Here is a 16,717-nt window from a genome sequence, read left to right as displayed (position 1 = left end):
CCCGAAGCCAAAGCACAAACCCCGCTCCCGTCCCCGCTCACCCCGCCGGAGGCCCGCAAACCCCCTCGGCGGCCCCGCTGCCGCCGCGCACACGTGGCGGCTTCCCGCCGCGCCGCCTCACGTGACTCCCGGGGGCGCGGCCCTTCCCTGCGGACTGACAGCTCGCGCGGCCAATCGCGCGCCGCACCGCCTCCGCGCCCTCGTCGGATTGGCGGCCGGGCGAACCAGTGAGGTGGCGGGGCGGGCGTACGGCGAGGCAGCAGGGAGGCCGGGGCGGCAGTGAGGTAAGATGGCGGCGGCGCCGCCCGCCCTCAGCGCGGTCCGCAGAGCCCTTCGTCGCGACGCCTGCGCCGTCCCCCGGGGCACCTTCACCCCGTACCGACCGGGGACAGGGTTTCCATCCCGCCCTCCGCTCCGGTAGCGCTGTCGGGGCCCCCCTCGGGAGCTCCCCTCATGCCCGCCGCCCGCGGACAAAATGGCGGCGCCCGGGCAGCCGAGGGGCGCGACTGCGCATGCGCGGGAGCGGAGCGGGGCGGGTGGCGGAGCACGTGCGTGGGGGGCACCGGGGGGCACCGGGAGCAGGGGCAGGCACTGGAGGGCACCGGCAGCAGGGATGGGTACCGGGGGGCACTGGCAGCAGGGATGGGCACCGGGAGTAGGGATGGGTACCGGGGGGCACCGGGAACAGGGATGGGCACCGGGAACAGGGATGGGTACCGGGGGGCACCGGCAGCAGTGATTGGCACCGGCAGCAGTGATTGGCACCGGCAGCAGTGATGGGCACTGGGAACAGGGATGGGTACCGGGGGGCACCGGCAGCAGTGGGGGGCAGTGGGCACAGGGGCGACCACCGAGGGGCACCAGCAGTACGGATGGGCACCGGGGGCCACCGGCATCAGGGATGGGCACCGGGAGACGCAGATGGGCACTGAGGAGCTGCCCCGGGGGGTTGTACTGGGATGAGAGGGTCGCGTACTGGTGCCGCACTGGGCGGGTGGGATCCTGTACTGGGCCCTGCGGAGCTGGTGGGCTGCGCACGGGGGGGAGGGGAGGGGAGGGGAGGGGCGCAGGATGGGGGGAGCTCTGGGCTGTGTGGAGCGGGGGGATCCCCGCAGGATTCCCCCACCGAGGAAGGGACCGGGGGGTGGGGGGTGGGCAGACGATGCCGTGGAGGGACGGGGTTTGTAGCGGGTGTTCGGGGGTCGGTGGGCTGCAAATGGGTGGGAGGGGGGTTCCCCGGGAGGGTGTGGAGCTGTGGGATTCAGGCACTGGGAGGAAAGGGTCCCATACTGGTGTGGGGAGGGTAGAGGGGTACCACTGGGACATGTAACCCCCCCGCCCCGGCCACAATGCTGGCAGGCAGCAGCGCTTGGCGTGGCTGTGGCTGCTCGGTGCCTCAGGTGAGCGCGATATATTTAATTCTGTGCAGAAGTGGGGTTGCTGCGGAGCTCCAAGTTTCCTCAGGCGCTGGAAGAAACTGTCTTTACAGGAGCAACTTCATCTCCTGCCTGTTCAAGGGGGTTCAAAAGAGTTTTATTCTGCTGCGTTAGCAGATGTTGCTCCTCTTCGTCCATTTGTTTCGCTTCTTTTAACTGGTCTGCATCTTTCCAGCAGGTGTTGGCATGAACAGAATTCGGATCCATGTTTTGCCGTCAAGCCGAGGACGCCTTACTCCTGTGCCGCGGCCGCAGGAGCCCCTGTCATGTGCCTTCACCCACCGCCAGTGCTCCCAGCCGCGGCTGGAGGGGCAGGAGTTTTGTCTTAAGCACATTCTTGAAGACAGGAGTGCCCCTTTCAAGCAGTGCAGCTATGTTTCAACAAAGAATGGAAAGCGGTGTCCCAACGCCGCGCCCAAACCGGAGAAGAAGGATGGGTGAGTACCTCTCTCTCTCCTGGTTCTCTGGTTCTGTACCGTATCGAGTTAAAAAGGGCAGGAGAATCCTTCTCCTGATTCAGGTGCTGCGCTTACGGCACCTCAGACAAGCGGCTCCCTCTTTCCGAAGCGTTTTTAAGCTAAAAAAAAAAAAAAAAAAAAAAAGATTCTGTCAGTTGTGGATGCTGCGTGGAGTTGTCTCTTGGTTCTGAAGGACTGTGGGGTTGCTGCCCTCTGCCATCGGAAGGTGGCTGCAGTGATCCAGGTCCTTTGTAAGAGCCGGAGATGTACCTCCGCTCAGCCCAGCGGCTTTAACTTGCTGCTGTCCGTTCCTACGGATAATCCTCAGCACAGATACTCCGGTTGTGTCTTGTCGTGGAGCTGATGACCTGGTTGTGCTTCCTGTTCTCTGAGGCCTTTCAAATGTTCTGACTGCTCTGGATGGAAAGACCTAGAACAGTTCTCGGCGTTCGGTCAGCAGATCAGCAGAGCGCAGTTTCCCTTGCGGGAGCATCGATGCACATTTCGTTCTCGGAGGCTGTGGGGGTGCGGGCGCTGGTAGCCTTCAATTCTGCCCGTGGTCCTTCTGCAATAAAAAGCATCCGTCCGACGTGGGCCAGCGCGCTCTGCGTGGAAACTGAGAGTCCGGTGTTAATCTTTGGAAGCAGAGGAGCTCACTTCAATGCCTTTAAATAAAAAAAAAAACGCTTTTCTCTCCCTGCTGCTGTGCCGTGTGGCTGCCGGCTCCGGTGCCAGAGGTGACGTTTCAGCAGCGGTGTGTGGTCTGGGAGCCACTCGGGGCTCTCTGGCATTTCTGCGGTGTACCTGCAGCCAGCGGCTCGCTCTGCGAGAGAGGTGTGATGGGTCTGTGCTCTCCGGGTGCCAGGGAACGTTTCTCACTGTGTCGCTTGTTCGTTTTGCTGGCTGAGGGCTTGGAGTTATAACGAGCTTGTGATTTATTCCGGCAGCGCGTCGTTCTGCGCAGAGCATGCCCGTAGGAACGTTCTGGCGCTCCAAGCTCAAATGAAGAAGTCCAATCCTGGGCCCGTAAGCGAGACTCTCCTTTGCCAGCTCAGCTCTTACGCCAAAACGGAGCTGGGCTCCCAGACTGCAGAGAGCAGCCGCAGCGAAGCCAGTCGGATCCTGGGTAAGAATTGAAAACAAAAAAACTGGTGAGGGAGGACCCGGAGTTCTCTCTTCCGTGTGGAAATGCCAAGAGAGTGTTGTTTCTGAAGTGCGGTGGGGAAAAAAAAATCCCGGGGTCCGTGGGTAAAAGATGGTGTTCTGCAAATTCTGGCATGTCTCACCCGCCCCTGACCGTAGCCAGGTCACACTGCCAGGCCAAAATCCTGCAGGTTCTCTTCCCTCGCGCTCACAGAGTAGAAACGTTGGCTAGCTTCCCTCTTGGCTGGGTTAGTTCTAGCAGTGCCTGTCAAACGCTGGCTCGGTGCTGAGCTTTCCATCTTTCAGGGTTGCTCAGTGGGGCCAGCTAGCCGTTTGTGGCTCCTAGGTAGGCAGGAGCGTCGCTCCACGGGAGCTGCGTGGTTTGGCTGCGCTGAGCTGGTGGGTTTCCTCTTGTTCCGTGTCCCTTGTTCACACCGTGCCAGGGAGAAGTCTTTTCTTGGCAAGAGGCAGAGCCAGTTCATCTCTGCGGCTGTGGAGCTGAGCTCCTGGGGTCTCCGGCTGTCCTGTGCCACAGCAGCGAGCGCTGGGATGCAAGACGGTGTCTTATCGCTCGGGGTGACTTTGTCTTTTCAGATGAAGACAGCTGGAGCGATGGCGAGCAGGACCCTATCACGGTGGACCAGACGTGGCGAGGAGATCCCGACAGCGAGGCTGACAGCATCGATAGCGACCAGGAGGATCCCTTGAAGTAAGTTGGCTGCCGGCTGCTTGCAGACGTGTGGCGTGCGGAGCGTTCCGAGCTCAGCGGGACACCTGAGAAGATGCTGGTTACGTTCCTGGTGACGATATTAACGGTGTTGCAGTTGGACTTTGGGCTTTGGTGAGTTTAGGCAGGGACGCTCGCACGTCTTGGACCTGGTGGTTCTTCTGGGAAGTGTTTGATGATCATCCTCCTTCAGTGTGGAGAGGCCCGTTTGGCAGCAGTCGCTGGGTGATGTCGGCTTCAAAAACCCACGCCATAAATGCAGTTTTTCTGCTCATCGCCCATCAATCTGTGTCATTCAGCCCATGTTTCTGATAACATCTGTGTCCTTTGGTCAGGAGAACAGCCCCGAGGGACCCTGACAGGCTTCACCCTGTTTTTCTGGGTGTTTTTTCAGGCACGCTGGCGTGTACACGGCTGAGGAGGTGGCTTTGATCATGCGAGAGAAGCTGATCCGCCTGCAGTCTCTCTACATTGACCAGTTCAAACGACTCCAGCACCTTCTGAAGGAGAAGAAGCGCCGGTACCTGCACAGCCGCAAGGGAGAGCATGAAGCCATAGGCAAGTACCGGTACAGGTCGTCACCGATGCATATTCATCTGGCTGAGGGCACGGCGCTTCTCTCAACCACATCCAGAACGCTCTACATGAAAAAAAAAAAAAACCAAACGATTTTTTTGCCCTTTGTAGAAGCAGGTTTCAGAGCAGTGCTGTCTCAGTAAGGCTGAGAATTAGCGAGGGACTGAAAACTCGGTTAGAGAAGGTATTTCTGTGGCTGGCCTCATGCCTGGAGATTCGTATCGTTTGGGTTAGAAAGGTTGCCGGATTTCTTTGCTCTTCAAAGTTTGCAGCGTTGTCAGGAAATGAGACTACAAAGTTAATTCTGAGACAAAAGTTCTTTTTTTTGTATAGGATTTCCTGTTTTTCAGTTTGATAAACAAAACAAAAAAAAAATCAAATCGATTCATCTCTAAGGTCCTGTCTGTATCGGCAGGAGTTTGTTTCGGTTGTTACACCCGTGCTGCTGTAATGACATACTCCTCCTCAGCACTGATGCAGCTTTCCCTTGCAAAAGCACTTTTGCCTCGCTTGAATTTCGCCCTGGACAGAACTGGGGCTCTCGGAGGGAGAAGTTTGTACTTCAGGAGAGGCAGAACCGGGCGGTGTAACGAGTATGGCAGTGCAAAGAATGCTTTCTCTAGCGTAGTCTTAGAATAGCTCATCCTGGAAAATGGCATAATAGAGCTCGGTCCCAAGTAAAAATAACTGGAAGTTTGGTACATAACAATTTTGTAGAACTCTTTTTTAGCAAACCGGTAATAGAAAAGCAGATCCCGAGCGTTGCCCTGTAATTACAGCTGGGAGTGCTTACAGGAAGCTTCCAGAACTTGCATGGGAGCAAGCTGAAATTTGACAAAACTTCTGCCTGCAGAAATCGCAATAGGCTTTTGAGCGGCCAAATTATTTGAAACAAAGTTTTAAAAGTACTCTTGTCAACCGATTGTTCGAAACGAAGTTTTAAAAGTACCCTTGCCGGCCCAAGCGCTCCTGATGCGCGCGGAGACGTTGGGATAAATTTTGGGTTGGAATCTCCTTTGTCATCTTCTTGTGTAACCAGAAGATGAGTTTCCTGTTTATACACGCCGTTCTCACTCCTCGTTCACTCTGTGCATCGACATCTGTCTCACTAGTCAGCGGCTGGAGCTCTCGACAGCTCATTTTGGCTCTGGGTACCAAAAAAAAAAAATTTAAAAAAAAAAAAAAAAAAAAAGGAAGGACGTCTCAGGTGGGGTGGTGTTTTCTGACCCCTCCCTGGCTCCCCGCAGGCAGCAGCCTTCTGACAGGCCCCGAGGGGCTGATGGCCAAGGAGCGTGAGAACCTGAAACGCCTCAAGTGTTTGCGCCGCTACCGGCAACGCTACGGCGTGGAGGCCCTGCTCCACCGGCAGCTGAAGGAGCGCAGGATGCTGGCGACTGACGGCGCTGCTCAGCAGGTAGGTACGCCCCGTGCGTGGCTGGGGGGGTGGGGGTGGGGGGTGGTTGGAGTTCCAGCCTTGCCTGGAAGCCAGGTCTCGCCTCTCCTCCCTTCCTCGGAGCGATCCCAGCTTAGGTTTGCTCTTTCCCTGCTGGATTGTCCCTTGTCACACCCTTTCTGCAAGGATCTGGTCCTGGACAGCACCCTGGGTATCCACAAAGCATCAGGTGTTCCTGGAGTCATATTAAATGGCCCCCCCAGGCTTCTAAAGGGGCGCCCAGACTGCTAAATGGGCACCAAAACTAGAGAAATTCAGGTGTGGGGTTGGAGGATTTTCCATTTTGAAAGGGAGGGCTCAGTACCCAATATACCCTGACTTTTTGACGCTGAAAAAAACATCTGGAAAATTCTCCTTGTGAAACCCAGATTCCTCCTAGACCTGTGGGGACCAAAAGGCAGGCCCCTTCGCGTCACGCATCATGCCAAATGGGAAGCTGTGTGCAGCCTTTCTTGTAACTCTTTTTAAAATTCAAAGCGTTCCGTTAACTGGCTCCTGAAAGTTGAAAGATAAGTCCGAGCCGCCTCGTTCTTTGGCCGCCTCGTTCTTTGGGACGTACTCCTGAGGTGAAGTTCTTCCTGTTGAAATTGAGTTCGTGCCGCCTTATCTCAGCTCGGTTTAAGAAAAGCTTGAATGAGAAGGACGTAACGAGGAGCTGGGCTCTGCTGAAGTGGAACTGAGAGTTTGGTCTTGGCGTGTTTTGAAAGCAGGACGAAAGTGTTATGTAGCCCGGGGGGTTTCTCTGGAGGAGAGCTGGACGGCTCTCCAGAGCTCTCAGCTCTTCTCTTGGACTTGCAGGCGCACACCACCCGCTCCAGCCAGAGGTGCTTGGCCTTTGTTGACGACGTCCGATGCTCCAACCAGTCCCTCCCGATGACCAGGCACTGCCTTACGCGTATCCTTTGATCTGCCTGGGCTCTTGGGCTGCTCTCCTGACTCTTTGCTGGCAGCTCGAGGTGGGTCTCTGCTCTTCTCGGCCCTAAATCAAGGCCACCGGTTTGCCGTAGCCGGTGGTTTCAAGCAGGAGCCCAGAGGAACAGTCTCCCCGTCTGTTGGCGCTCCCAGCCCGGTGGAACGACCGATTCGTGCGGGAGCGACAAAGGGCTGCGCTTGCTGCCTCCTCCGCCCCGGGAGGTCCCACCGCAGCCCTCCTGCGGGATGTTGGCCGAGCCAGAGCATCCAAACTGCGCGGCCAGTTCATTTGGAAGTGACAAGGGAACCTCACGAAGCCTGAGGGAGGCAGGAGCTGGTTTCTGGCTGTATTGGAGGAGGGTAGAAGCTTGGCTGTGGGTGCTGGGTGCCAGCAGCCCCCCCGAGCAGGGTGTTGGTAGGAGTCCTGCCCTGAGGGATGTGCGTAGGGAGGGCTGGCTGGCTGCTGAAGCATGTGCTCAGTGATTTTTTTTTTTTTTTTTTTTTTTTTTTTTTTGGGAGGATCTGAATGGGAGAGGAGTTCCTAGGCTGTTCGGGGCTGCCACAGAGCAGCTCGGTCTCCTTTGACCCCTTGAGAGGTTGGCACAGCCTCGAGCTCTTCAATTCCCTGAAACTGCCTCAGCTTTTGGAGAGCCAGCACTGAAATTTCCACTGGGGTCCCCCCTCAGCTCAGGGATCGCCACCCCAACGTGGGATCCACGAACCGAATGTCGCCCTAGGTGCGTCTGTACAACTCCTTGTCCAACTTGGGGTTGGATGGACGTGTCCAGGAGCAGATTTGGATCGTGGTGGAGCTGCGTGAGCAGCTGTGGCTGGGGTGAGTCAGGAGAAGCTCCGGTGCTAGGTCCCAGAGCAGAACTGGCAGCCAGGGGGAGGATGAGCTCTTCGTTTTGAGCTCTTCGTTTTGTTTTGTTGCTGAAGTTGGCAGGCTCGACCCCAGCTATGCACGGGGAGAAGCCCAGGGAGCAGGAAGCTGCCTTTGTTTCTCTCTAGTGACCGTATACTTCAAAATAAAGACAGGATAAATAACCCCTAAAACAGTTTGAGCGAGTTGCTGTTTGCAGCTGGCTCGCTTTGAGCAGGCGGGCCAAGAAGGGAGTGGAAAAAGCGAGGTTTGATTTCCTTACGTCTGAGCTGTCAGCTGACTTTCACTGACACAAACAAGATTTTACTTGGGTCAGCCCTGCCGAGCCGATAACATCTGCAATCTGCTCTGCTTTGTGCATTGTCGGGGAGGCTCTTGGCCTTTGTTTGCTTTTCAGGAGCTGGATTGTTTGTGACAATGCGTTAAAGGGACCGAACCCAGCTGGGCTGTTGGGCTCCAGGTGGAGCACGTGATTTTTGTCATCTTGGCAATCTCTGCTTTTTGGCTACCGATAAAGTCGGTGCTTGATCAGGGAGTCATTCAGAGAGATTAAAATCTGGCTTCCCCACCCTGCTGTTCATACAGAGACGCTTTCCTCACCGCATCTGCCCTCGAGTGTCTGAGAGATTTGGTTCCTCTGGGCTGGGCTCCCCGGGTAGCGTTGCTGCTAGCCAGATGATGGGCTCCCCATAATCAGTTGGGAAGTTGTCTTGGGTGCCTTCACAGCTGCCTCGCTGCAGGGAGGGAGGGATAAATGAGAAACCTGGGGGTGGCTTAAGAAATTGGGTTAAACTTGGTGCCTTTTGCCTGTTGCTGGGGGGTTGGAAGCCTGGGGGGGGGTGGGAGGTCCTCTCCCACGTTGTGCAAAGAGGAAAGTGCGGCGTGAAGCCCCCAAAACAGCGGGGCAGTTCTTTGGGTGGGTTTGCTATCAATATACCTGACCTGAAAAGCTTGATCCACACCTGAAACCTGCTTTGGCTCCAGCTCTGAATTGTGTCACCGAGCGAGCGGAGCCGGGGACGGCCTCCACGCAGGTGACAGATCTCGGCTGTTCCTTGCAGCAGTAAGTAGAAACGTCACGACTCGTCAGTAAAAGTTGGTTTTTTTTGCGGGACACCCTCGCGCAGCCTCAGCGGTGGGTCCCTCTGTAGTTTCACAGGGCTCTGGGCGGAGGAGGGGATTTTGGTGGATCCTCTCTGCTGGTGGATTTCTCCGCGAGCACGGTGCATGCAATCAGAGCAGAGTTTCTGTTTGTGATTAAAGGCAGGAAATCCCATTTACACCTCTGGCAGGAATAGGTTTTCCATTGGGAAGGAAAAATGCACTGGGAAGATAGAAATAGCGGAACTAAACTCCTGGCTGTGGAAAAAGCATTGTGTGTGCTCGTATCTCTGCTGCCTGGTCGATGTTAAGGCTTGTGCAGATGGATGTCTGCAAATAAAAAGTAAGCCTGTGCGTTGGTAATGTCTTCCATCTGAGGATCTGCGAGTGCTTTACAGGGATCCATCTCCATCTCCCAGCCCCCACTGAGAGGCTCTCGCTCTTGTCCCCATTTTCCATCCCGCAAGTAACGGCAGCGGGGCAGTCGGGGTGCGATTCTGAAGCCTGGACTCTTGGCCTCGGGAGAAAAAAGAAATAACGTGTGGGGTTTTAACACTGTTTTCTGGAGCAGGGGGGGAATATTTCTACCTCTGGATCCGTGTCCGTAGCTTTGCAGGTTTCCCTTGACCCAAATCTTCCCAGATATCTGCCAGGACACTAACCAGACTCTGTTTAAGCCGTGTCAAGGCTCCGAGGAAGTGCCCTGCAACAAGCCGGTTCCCGTCAGCCTCTCCGAGGATCCGTGCTGTCCGCTCCATCTCCGCTTGCCTCCGCAGATGTACGTCCCCGAGCAGGTCCTGGCTGTCCCCGAGGAACTGGAAGCTGCCCCCACAGACCTGTACTTGAGCGCCGCTGAGCTCCAGCCCACGGAGAGCTTGCCCCTGGAGTTCAGTGATGTAAGTTGGGCAGGGTGCTTTAGGGAGAGGTGGGCACACAACGTGTCCTGCGGAAAAATTACCCTGGGAATATTGCTGGTTTCATCCCATACCGTCAAGTTGCACTGAAATAACTCCGCTGCAGCGCAGCAGACTCGGTGCTCTCGATGTGGAGGACGCTTGGACATCATGTAAATCACTGCCTCCCCAGCACAGATAGCATAGAATTATTTTTATTCTTGCTGGCCCTGAATATTGCTGATTCCATCCCATACCGTGAAGTCGCACTGAAATAACTCCGCTGCAGCGCAGCAGACCCAGTGCTTTTGATCTGGAGAACGCTTGGACATCATGTAAATCACTGCCTCCCCAGCACAGATAATGTAAAACTATTTTTATTCTTGCTGGCCCTGAATATTGCCGGTTTCATCCCATACCGTGAAGTCGCACCGAAATAACTCCACTGCAGTGCAGCAGACCCGGCGCTCCCGATGTGGAGGACGCTTGGATATCATGTAAATCACTGCCTCCCCAGCACAGATAATGTAGAATTATTTTTATTCTTGCTGGCTTGGGGAAGAAGAGTCTCTTGAAAAACGTGCAGGAATGCAAAAGGTTTGGGAGGTGTTTGTTTCCCTAGGATTGGCAACTGTGCCTTTCGAAGGACCGTGCTCTCATTTCAGTCGGTATTTAGGGGCTTTTTAAAAAGAGGATTCTTTTTTTTTTTTTTTTTTTCCTTTTTTTTTTTTCCTTTTTCCCCCCCCCCCCCCCACTTCTCTCCCGTGAGGAATACATGAGGATTTTAATCCCCGGATTATTCTGATGACCTGCATGTATGTTAAGCCTACATGCTTAAATCCTCTGAAATTTGTTTAAACGACAACAACAACAAAAAAAAAAAAATTACCACGGTCATTTGGAGCCGCTCGTCTGAACGAGGTATCACTTGCTCTAGTGTTTGGATGCTCCTGAGATTCTCGAGCGCTGCGATTGGGGGAGGGGGCGGGGGGGGGGGGGGGGCAGATGTCAACAGCTTTAGAGTGGGGGAGGGATGGCCCAGCAGCGTTGGCATCCCAGGGATGGCAGCAGCCACGGCTTTGAACGCAGCAGAGCAAGTGCTGCTGCTGGGTCAGGTCAGGCTGGACCCAGCACCCCTGGGGTCGAGGGAATTCTCCTGCCTTCGGTGGGCTTCGGAGATCCCAGCCCCCCTTCCCGTGGGGCCGCTCTCTCTGGAAACGGCCTTTGTGGGTGGGTTTGGTTGGGTTTTTTTAGGTTCACGATGATTGAGGGAACGGTTTCTCCCCCAGCCTCTCCTTCGAGAGGGTCCCCCGCTCTGCGCAGGGCTTTCGGGGTGCTTCAGGCAGGAATCCTGAATGTTTCAAGCAGGATCCGAACGGCAGCCCCCCTGGGAGAGCCCAGGATCGGAGGGACTCGGAGCTACGGCCGCGTACGGCCGCGTAGGGCATCTGTGGTTTATCTTGCGTCAGGCTGGGTTGGTAGAGTCGCAGGCATCTTGCCTCGATGGCAAAACACCCTCCAAAGCCAAACCCGATCCTGTCCTCTTTTAACAACAATAGCTTTGCAGGAATCCCAGCCTCTGGCGTCAGCAGCGCTCTCCACGCACGCAGCAGCCGGCAGCGAGCAGGGCGGACGGAGAAGTGAGCCCAGGGACTGTCCACACCAATGTGTTGTGTCAGGGCAAAAAAAAAAAAAAAAAAAGGCTTGTGTGAAATCTTGGGGAGAGGGGTGACTGCTCCGGGTGCCCTGAGGAGAGCAGGATTGGACCCTTTCACGGCCCTCGTGGCTGCTGCGGGGATGCTGCTGGGGCAGCACATCACACTGGGCTCCAGACCTTGTGCCTCGCGCCTTGTTTTCAGCGGGAGCGCGGCGCTGCCAGCCTGGATCACGCCGTTCTGTGAGGAGAAGGCTCCTGGGATTGTGGTCCCGGCCGCTGAGGCCGGTGGTCCCGGTGGCATCGTGGCTGCTGCTCTGCCTTCCTCCTCCGGTGCCTGCGGAGGGGTCTGCTGCCCGCTCCTGCCCCACTGATGAGCCGTTCCGGTGTTTTCTTTCCTAGGACTTGGACGTGGTGGGCGATGGTATGCCGTGTCCCCCGTCCCCTCTGCTCTTTGATCCATCTGTGGCCCTCGACCAGTCCCTCAGAGACGTCGCCGAAGCCCCCATAGATATCCTGGCCCTGGAGGAACCTTCCCACCCGGGCATCCCCCCGCAGACGGTGCCGACAGACCGGGGCGGCTCCTCCGCTCACGTCTTCTCCTTGGCCACTGAGCCACCAGCCGAGCTGCCCACACAGGTACAGCCAGGACATCACCGGGGGGGTCCCAGGGGGGCAGAAGTCCCCGTTTTTCCCCCCCCAGCCACGCAGCTGGGCCCTGGTGGGTTGCCCCGTGCTGCCCCATGGTCTGGATGATGTTCGGAGTGTCAGGGGGTGGCAGCCGGAGCCTGTCCCCAGGCAGGGAGAGGAGGACGAGGGGTCGCCGCTTTCGTGGGTGGCTGGGTGCCACCCTCTTGCTGGACGTGGGGTGGGTGGCGTGGGAGCTCTCTGGGATGCGGTGGGGATGGGGTGGGGATGGCTCGCAGGCTGGGGACTGCCCCGCTGGGGGAAGCCCCTTGTCTCCCAGCTGGGGATTTGAAGGGGAGCTGTCATCTGGGGGGCTTCTGCTTGTCATCTGGGGGCTTCTTGTCATCTTGGGGCTTCTGCTTTCTCCTGGAGTCTGGGTTTTGACTTGGAACTTGTTCCTCCTGTCGCACCTGGAGCTGGTGGCCGGCTCGGGATGTGCCCGCAGGGTGTTGTCTTTGGAGATGTCACCAGCCACTCGGTCCTGCGTCCCCTCTCACCCCTCCAGCACTGTCCCCGCCATCCGGGAGCTGAGTATTTGGGGTGGGGGGACCCCAGCCCTAGAGCAGGCATCCCCCAGGCCCTGAATGAAGGCCACCGGTTTGCCGTAGCCGGTGGTTTCAAGCAGGAGCCCAGAGGAACCGTCTCCCGGTCTGTTGGCGCTCCCAGCCCGGTGGAACGGCCAATTCGTGCGGGGAGCGACAACGGCTGCCGTTTGCCTTCGCCTCGGCCTGGCCGCGTCCCCCTGCCACCAGCCCACCGTCCTTTTTCTGTCCCCAACAGAGTCCCCTGCCGCTGGCAGCGTGTCGACCGGCGCCCCAGGGACAACAGGCGGCCGGAGGATGCCGTCACCTCTGCCCAGCCCCGCGGAGCGGCCGCCAACGGGAGCCTGGAGCCGGCGTCCGTGAGCTGAGACCGGCAGCACGTGGCGTCTCTCCGCTCCCTTGGCCATCTCCGGTGCCGGTGGAGCCCAGCGGTGGGACACGGGTGGCAACCTGCAGGCACCGGTGTCCTTGCCCCGGCACCGGTGTCCTACCCTTGTGGTTCTTGGAGCCACGGGGGGGGCTGAAACCCCTAAGTTGGGGACCCCAGACCCTCCCCCCCTCCCTGTGGGGACCCCTGTGGCACCCAGGTGGCTGGGGAGAAGCCACAGGGGGACTTGAGGAAAGGAGGGGGTGGCTTTCCATTCTTGGGGGGGGGGGTCCTCTGTCTTGGGGAGGGGGCTGGGGCTCATGGGCCCCTGTGGTGGGGGGCTCCGAAGCCAGGGGTGTGATGTGAGGCCTGGGGTGTGTTCAGAGGGCGGGGGGGGGGGGTTCCCTCCCACGGGGACTCCCCACAATAAAGCGATGGAGGTGGGTGCGGAGTGTCCCCGTGTCCTGGGGGGGGGGCGTGGGGGGGGGGGGGGTGTGGAAGAGCTGAAGGATGGAGCGGCCAGTGCTGCCCTTTGGGGGGGGGGGGGTATTTGGGGTTGCCCTAGGGGGGCTCAGAGCTACCCTGGGGGATCTTTGGTGCTGCCCTTGGGGGGGGGGGGGCGGGGCTCAGAGCTGCCTTTGGGGGGGGGGGGTGGGGAGTGGGACAGACGACAGACGACTCAGAGCTGCCCTTGGGGGGTCTTTGGGGTTGCCCTTGGAATGAGGGGGCTCAGGGCTGTCTTGGGGGGTCTTTGGGGGGGGTCTCAGAGCTGCCCTTGGAGGATCTTTGCGGCGGGGGGGGGGACACACGACTCGGAGCTACCCTGGGGGATCTTTGGGGGGGGGGGGCTGTCTCAGAGCTGCCTTTGGGGGGGGGGGGGGGGGGGACACGACCCAGAGCTGCCCTTGGGGGGATCTTTGGGGGGGTCGACACACACGACTCAGAGCTGCCCTTGGGGGATCTTTGCGGGGGGGGGACACACGACTCAGAACTACCCTGGGGGATCTTTGGGGGGGGGGGATGGCTCAGAGCTGCCCTTGGGGGATCTTGGGGGGGGGGGGGGGATGGCTCAGAGCTGCCCTTGGGGGATCTTTGGGGGGGGGGGGGTGTCTCAGAGCTGCCCTTGGGGGATCTTTGGGGGGGGACACACACGACTCGGAGCTGCCCTTGGGGGATCTTTGGGGGTGGGTGGGGGGCTCAGAGCTGCCCTTGGGGGATCTTTGGGGGGGGGGTGGCTCAGAGCTGCCCTTGGGGGATCTTTGGGGGGGGGGGGATGGCTCAGAGCTGCCCTTGGGGGATCTTTGGGGGGGGACACACACGACTCGGAGCTGCCCTTGGGGGATCTTTGGGGGTGGGTGGGGGGCTCAGAGCTGCCCTTGGGGGATCTTTGGGGGGGGGGGTGTCTCAGAGCTGCCCTTGGGGGATCTTTGGGGGGGGGACACACGACTCGGAGCTGCCCTTGGGGGATCTTTGCGGGGGGGGGGGACACGACTCAGAACTACCCTGGGGGATCTTTGGGGGGGGGGGTGTCTCAGAGCTGCCCTTGGGGGATCTTTGGGGTGGGGTGGGGGGCTCAGAGCTGCCCTTGGAGGATCTTGGGGGGGGGGCCTCAGGGCTGCCCTATGGTGATGACCACCCCCCCGGGGAGGAGGTGACCCCTCTGCTCCCAAACTGCTGCCGCTGGGACCCCCCCACCCCCCTTTGGGGGTCGCTCCCTTCCTTCTGCCCTTTGCACGAGCCCCCGGGGCTCGGGGTCTTGCGGGGGGGGGAGGTGGGGGGGAGGCGGGGCGCTCACCCCGGGACTGCGGGGTCCTGCTCCCCCGGTGCCGTACCCCCGTGGCCGGGGGGGTGGGGGGCGCCGCGTCTCTTCCGGCAGCCCCGGGGATGGCGGCGGCGGCACCGGGACCTCCCCCCCCCGACACCCCGCTACGGGGGGTGCGGCACCGGGAGGGGGGGGCACCGCGCCCCTCGGGCAGCCCCGGGGATGGCGATGGCGGGAGGCCCCGGGGAAGGGATGCGGCGGCGGCGGCAACACCGGGACTCCCCCCCCCATCCCCCGCCGCCCCCGGGCGCGGATTGGCGGCGGCGGGGGCGCAGGGCGGAGCCGGCCCGGTGGAGCCATGACATCACCGCCGCCGCCGCCGGGCCAGCCCCGGCCCCAGCCCCGCTCCCCGTCCCGCTCCCGGTGCCGGTCCCGGCCATGCCGCCCCGCGCCGCCGCCCGCCGTAGCCCCCCCGGTGAGTCCGGCCGTGCCGCGGCGGGAGGGGCGGGCGGGGAGCACCGGGGGCGGGCGGGGGGGTGGGGGTGGGGAGGGTCTTCCCGGGGAAGCCGGGCCGCACTCGGGGACCCCGTCGAGGAGGAGGTGGGGGGTCCCCGCTGCTGCCGGGCACCGCAACGTGCGGCGGGGAGTGGGGGTGGGGGGAGCCCGGCCGGTCCGTGTGTGTCGCTCCCCCGCCCCCAGCCCCGGTATGGCCCCTCGGTGCCGCTCCCGGTATGGCCCCGGTGCCCCCCGGTATAGCCCCGGTGCCCCCCGGTTGTGTCCCCTCCATGTCCCCACTGTCCCCGCGCTGTTGTCCCCAGGACATCCCATGTGTCCCCAGCGCATCCCGCTGTGTCCCCGCTGTCCCCAGTACATCCCAGCTGTCTCCTGCCTGGGCTGTCCCCAACCGTGTCCTGCCTGTCCCTGGTGTCCCCTCCACTGTCCTCCATCCCACCCACCGGTCCCCACTGTCCCCAGTACATCCCAGTTGTCCCCAGTGTATCTCTGCTGTCCCCACTGCATCCTGGCTGTCCCCAGTGTCCCCACTGCATCCTGGCTGTCCCTGGCTTGTCCCTGCTGAGTCCCAGCTGTCCTCGATGTGTCCCTGCTACCCCCAAGGCTGTGTCTCTAGCACATCCCGCCTGTCCCCGGTGTATCCCGCCTGTCCCCAGGGTGTCCTTGCTGTCCCCCTGCATCCCGGCTGTCCCCGAGAGCATCCTCGCTGTCCCTGGGCTGTCCCCAAGAGCATCCTCGCTGTCCCTGGGCTGTCCCCACTGCCCCCAGCGCGTGCTGCCTGCCCCAAGAGCAGCCCTGCAGGGTTGGGGACACTTGGGGCTGTCACCCCCATGTCCCCAAGCTCGGGTGGGGACCCTGGCGTGGGGCAGGCCAAGGCCAGCTCATTGTGGGACCGTGGCCGGGGTGGGGGGGGACCGTTCCCTGCCGCGCTGGCACGTCCACAGCCACACGCTTTGGGCACGTGCCGTGTCCCCACGGGGCCTGGGGCAGCGGGTGCAAGTGACCGAGGGGGGGGGAGGAACAACACCAGGGAGGGGGACACGAGCTCTAGGGTGGCCTTGGCTCCGCTGCAGCTGTGTCCCCCTCCCCACAGGGACCTTTGGGGCATGTGCCGCGTCCCCACGGGGCCTGGGGCAGTGGGTGCAAGTGACGGGGCGGGGGGGGGGTGGGGACACAAGCTCTGGGGTGGCCTTGGCTCTGCTGCAGCTGTGTCCCCCTCCCCACAGGGACCCTCGCGTTGCCCCTGTGGGGCCCCGGGCTGGGGGAGGGGACGGCTGCGCCGTCCATCTGTCAGGGCCCCCCCTCACTGTCCCCCGCCGGGGGGGCTTGGGGGGGCTGTGGGCTGCTCTTCCCCTCCAGACGGAGCCTCACTTCCCCCCCGTGACGCAGCCGGAGCCACTGGCCCCACGGCCGCTTCCTGCACGGGGGGCAGCGCCAGGGGGGGCCCACGGGCCCCACGGGGACCCTCCTGCCTTTGCTGCCAGCCCCGGGGCCGGGGGGGGGGGGCTGCAGGGGGCTGGGGGACAGCACGCACGAGGGCCGGCCACGTGTGCCAGCGGTGCTGGCCGTGGGGCTAGTGGGGTGCTGGGGTATGTGGCCAAGGTCACAGC

The 16,717-nt window shown here is 60.7% G+C and overlaps 1 protein-coding gene across 1 annotated transcript; it reads left to right on the top strand.

Annotated features, from left to right (window-relative positions):
• The first annotated feature begins 1,614 nt into the window (after nt 1-1,614).
• KANSL2 (KAT8 regulatory NSL complex subunit 2) lies at nt 1,615-12,833 on the top strand. The gene is made up of 10 exons (XM_055793216.1): nt 1,615-1,873; nt 2,842-3,020; nt 3,632-3,746; nt 4,159-4,326; nt 5,592-5,754; nt 6,592-6,688; nt 9,332-9,585; nt 11,639-11,875; nt 11,940-12,067; nt 12,218-12,833. Exons 1-10 carry the CDS (start codon nt 1,623-1,625, stop codon nt 12,831-12,833), a joined length of 2,208 nt encoding a protein of 735 aa, XP_055649191.1. The 5' UTR covers nt 1,615-1,622.
• The last annotated feature ends 3,884 nt before the right edge of the window (nt 12,834-16,717 follow it).

This window comes from Falco peregrinus (assembly GCF_023634155.1).
Source record: "Falco peregrinus isolate bFalPer1 chromosome 12 unlocalized genomic scaffold, bFalPer1.pri SUPER_12_unloc_4, whole genome shotgun sequence".
NCBI lineage: Eukaryota > Metazoa > Chordata > Aves > Falconiformes > Falconidae > Falco > Falco peregrinus.
The sequence above is the reverse complement of the archived record's forward strand: the minus strand, read 5'-3'. Positions and strand labels throughout refer to the sequence as shown.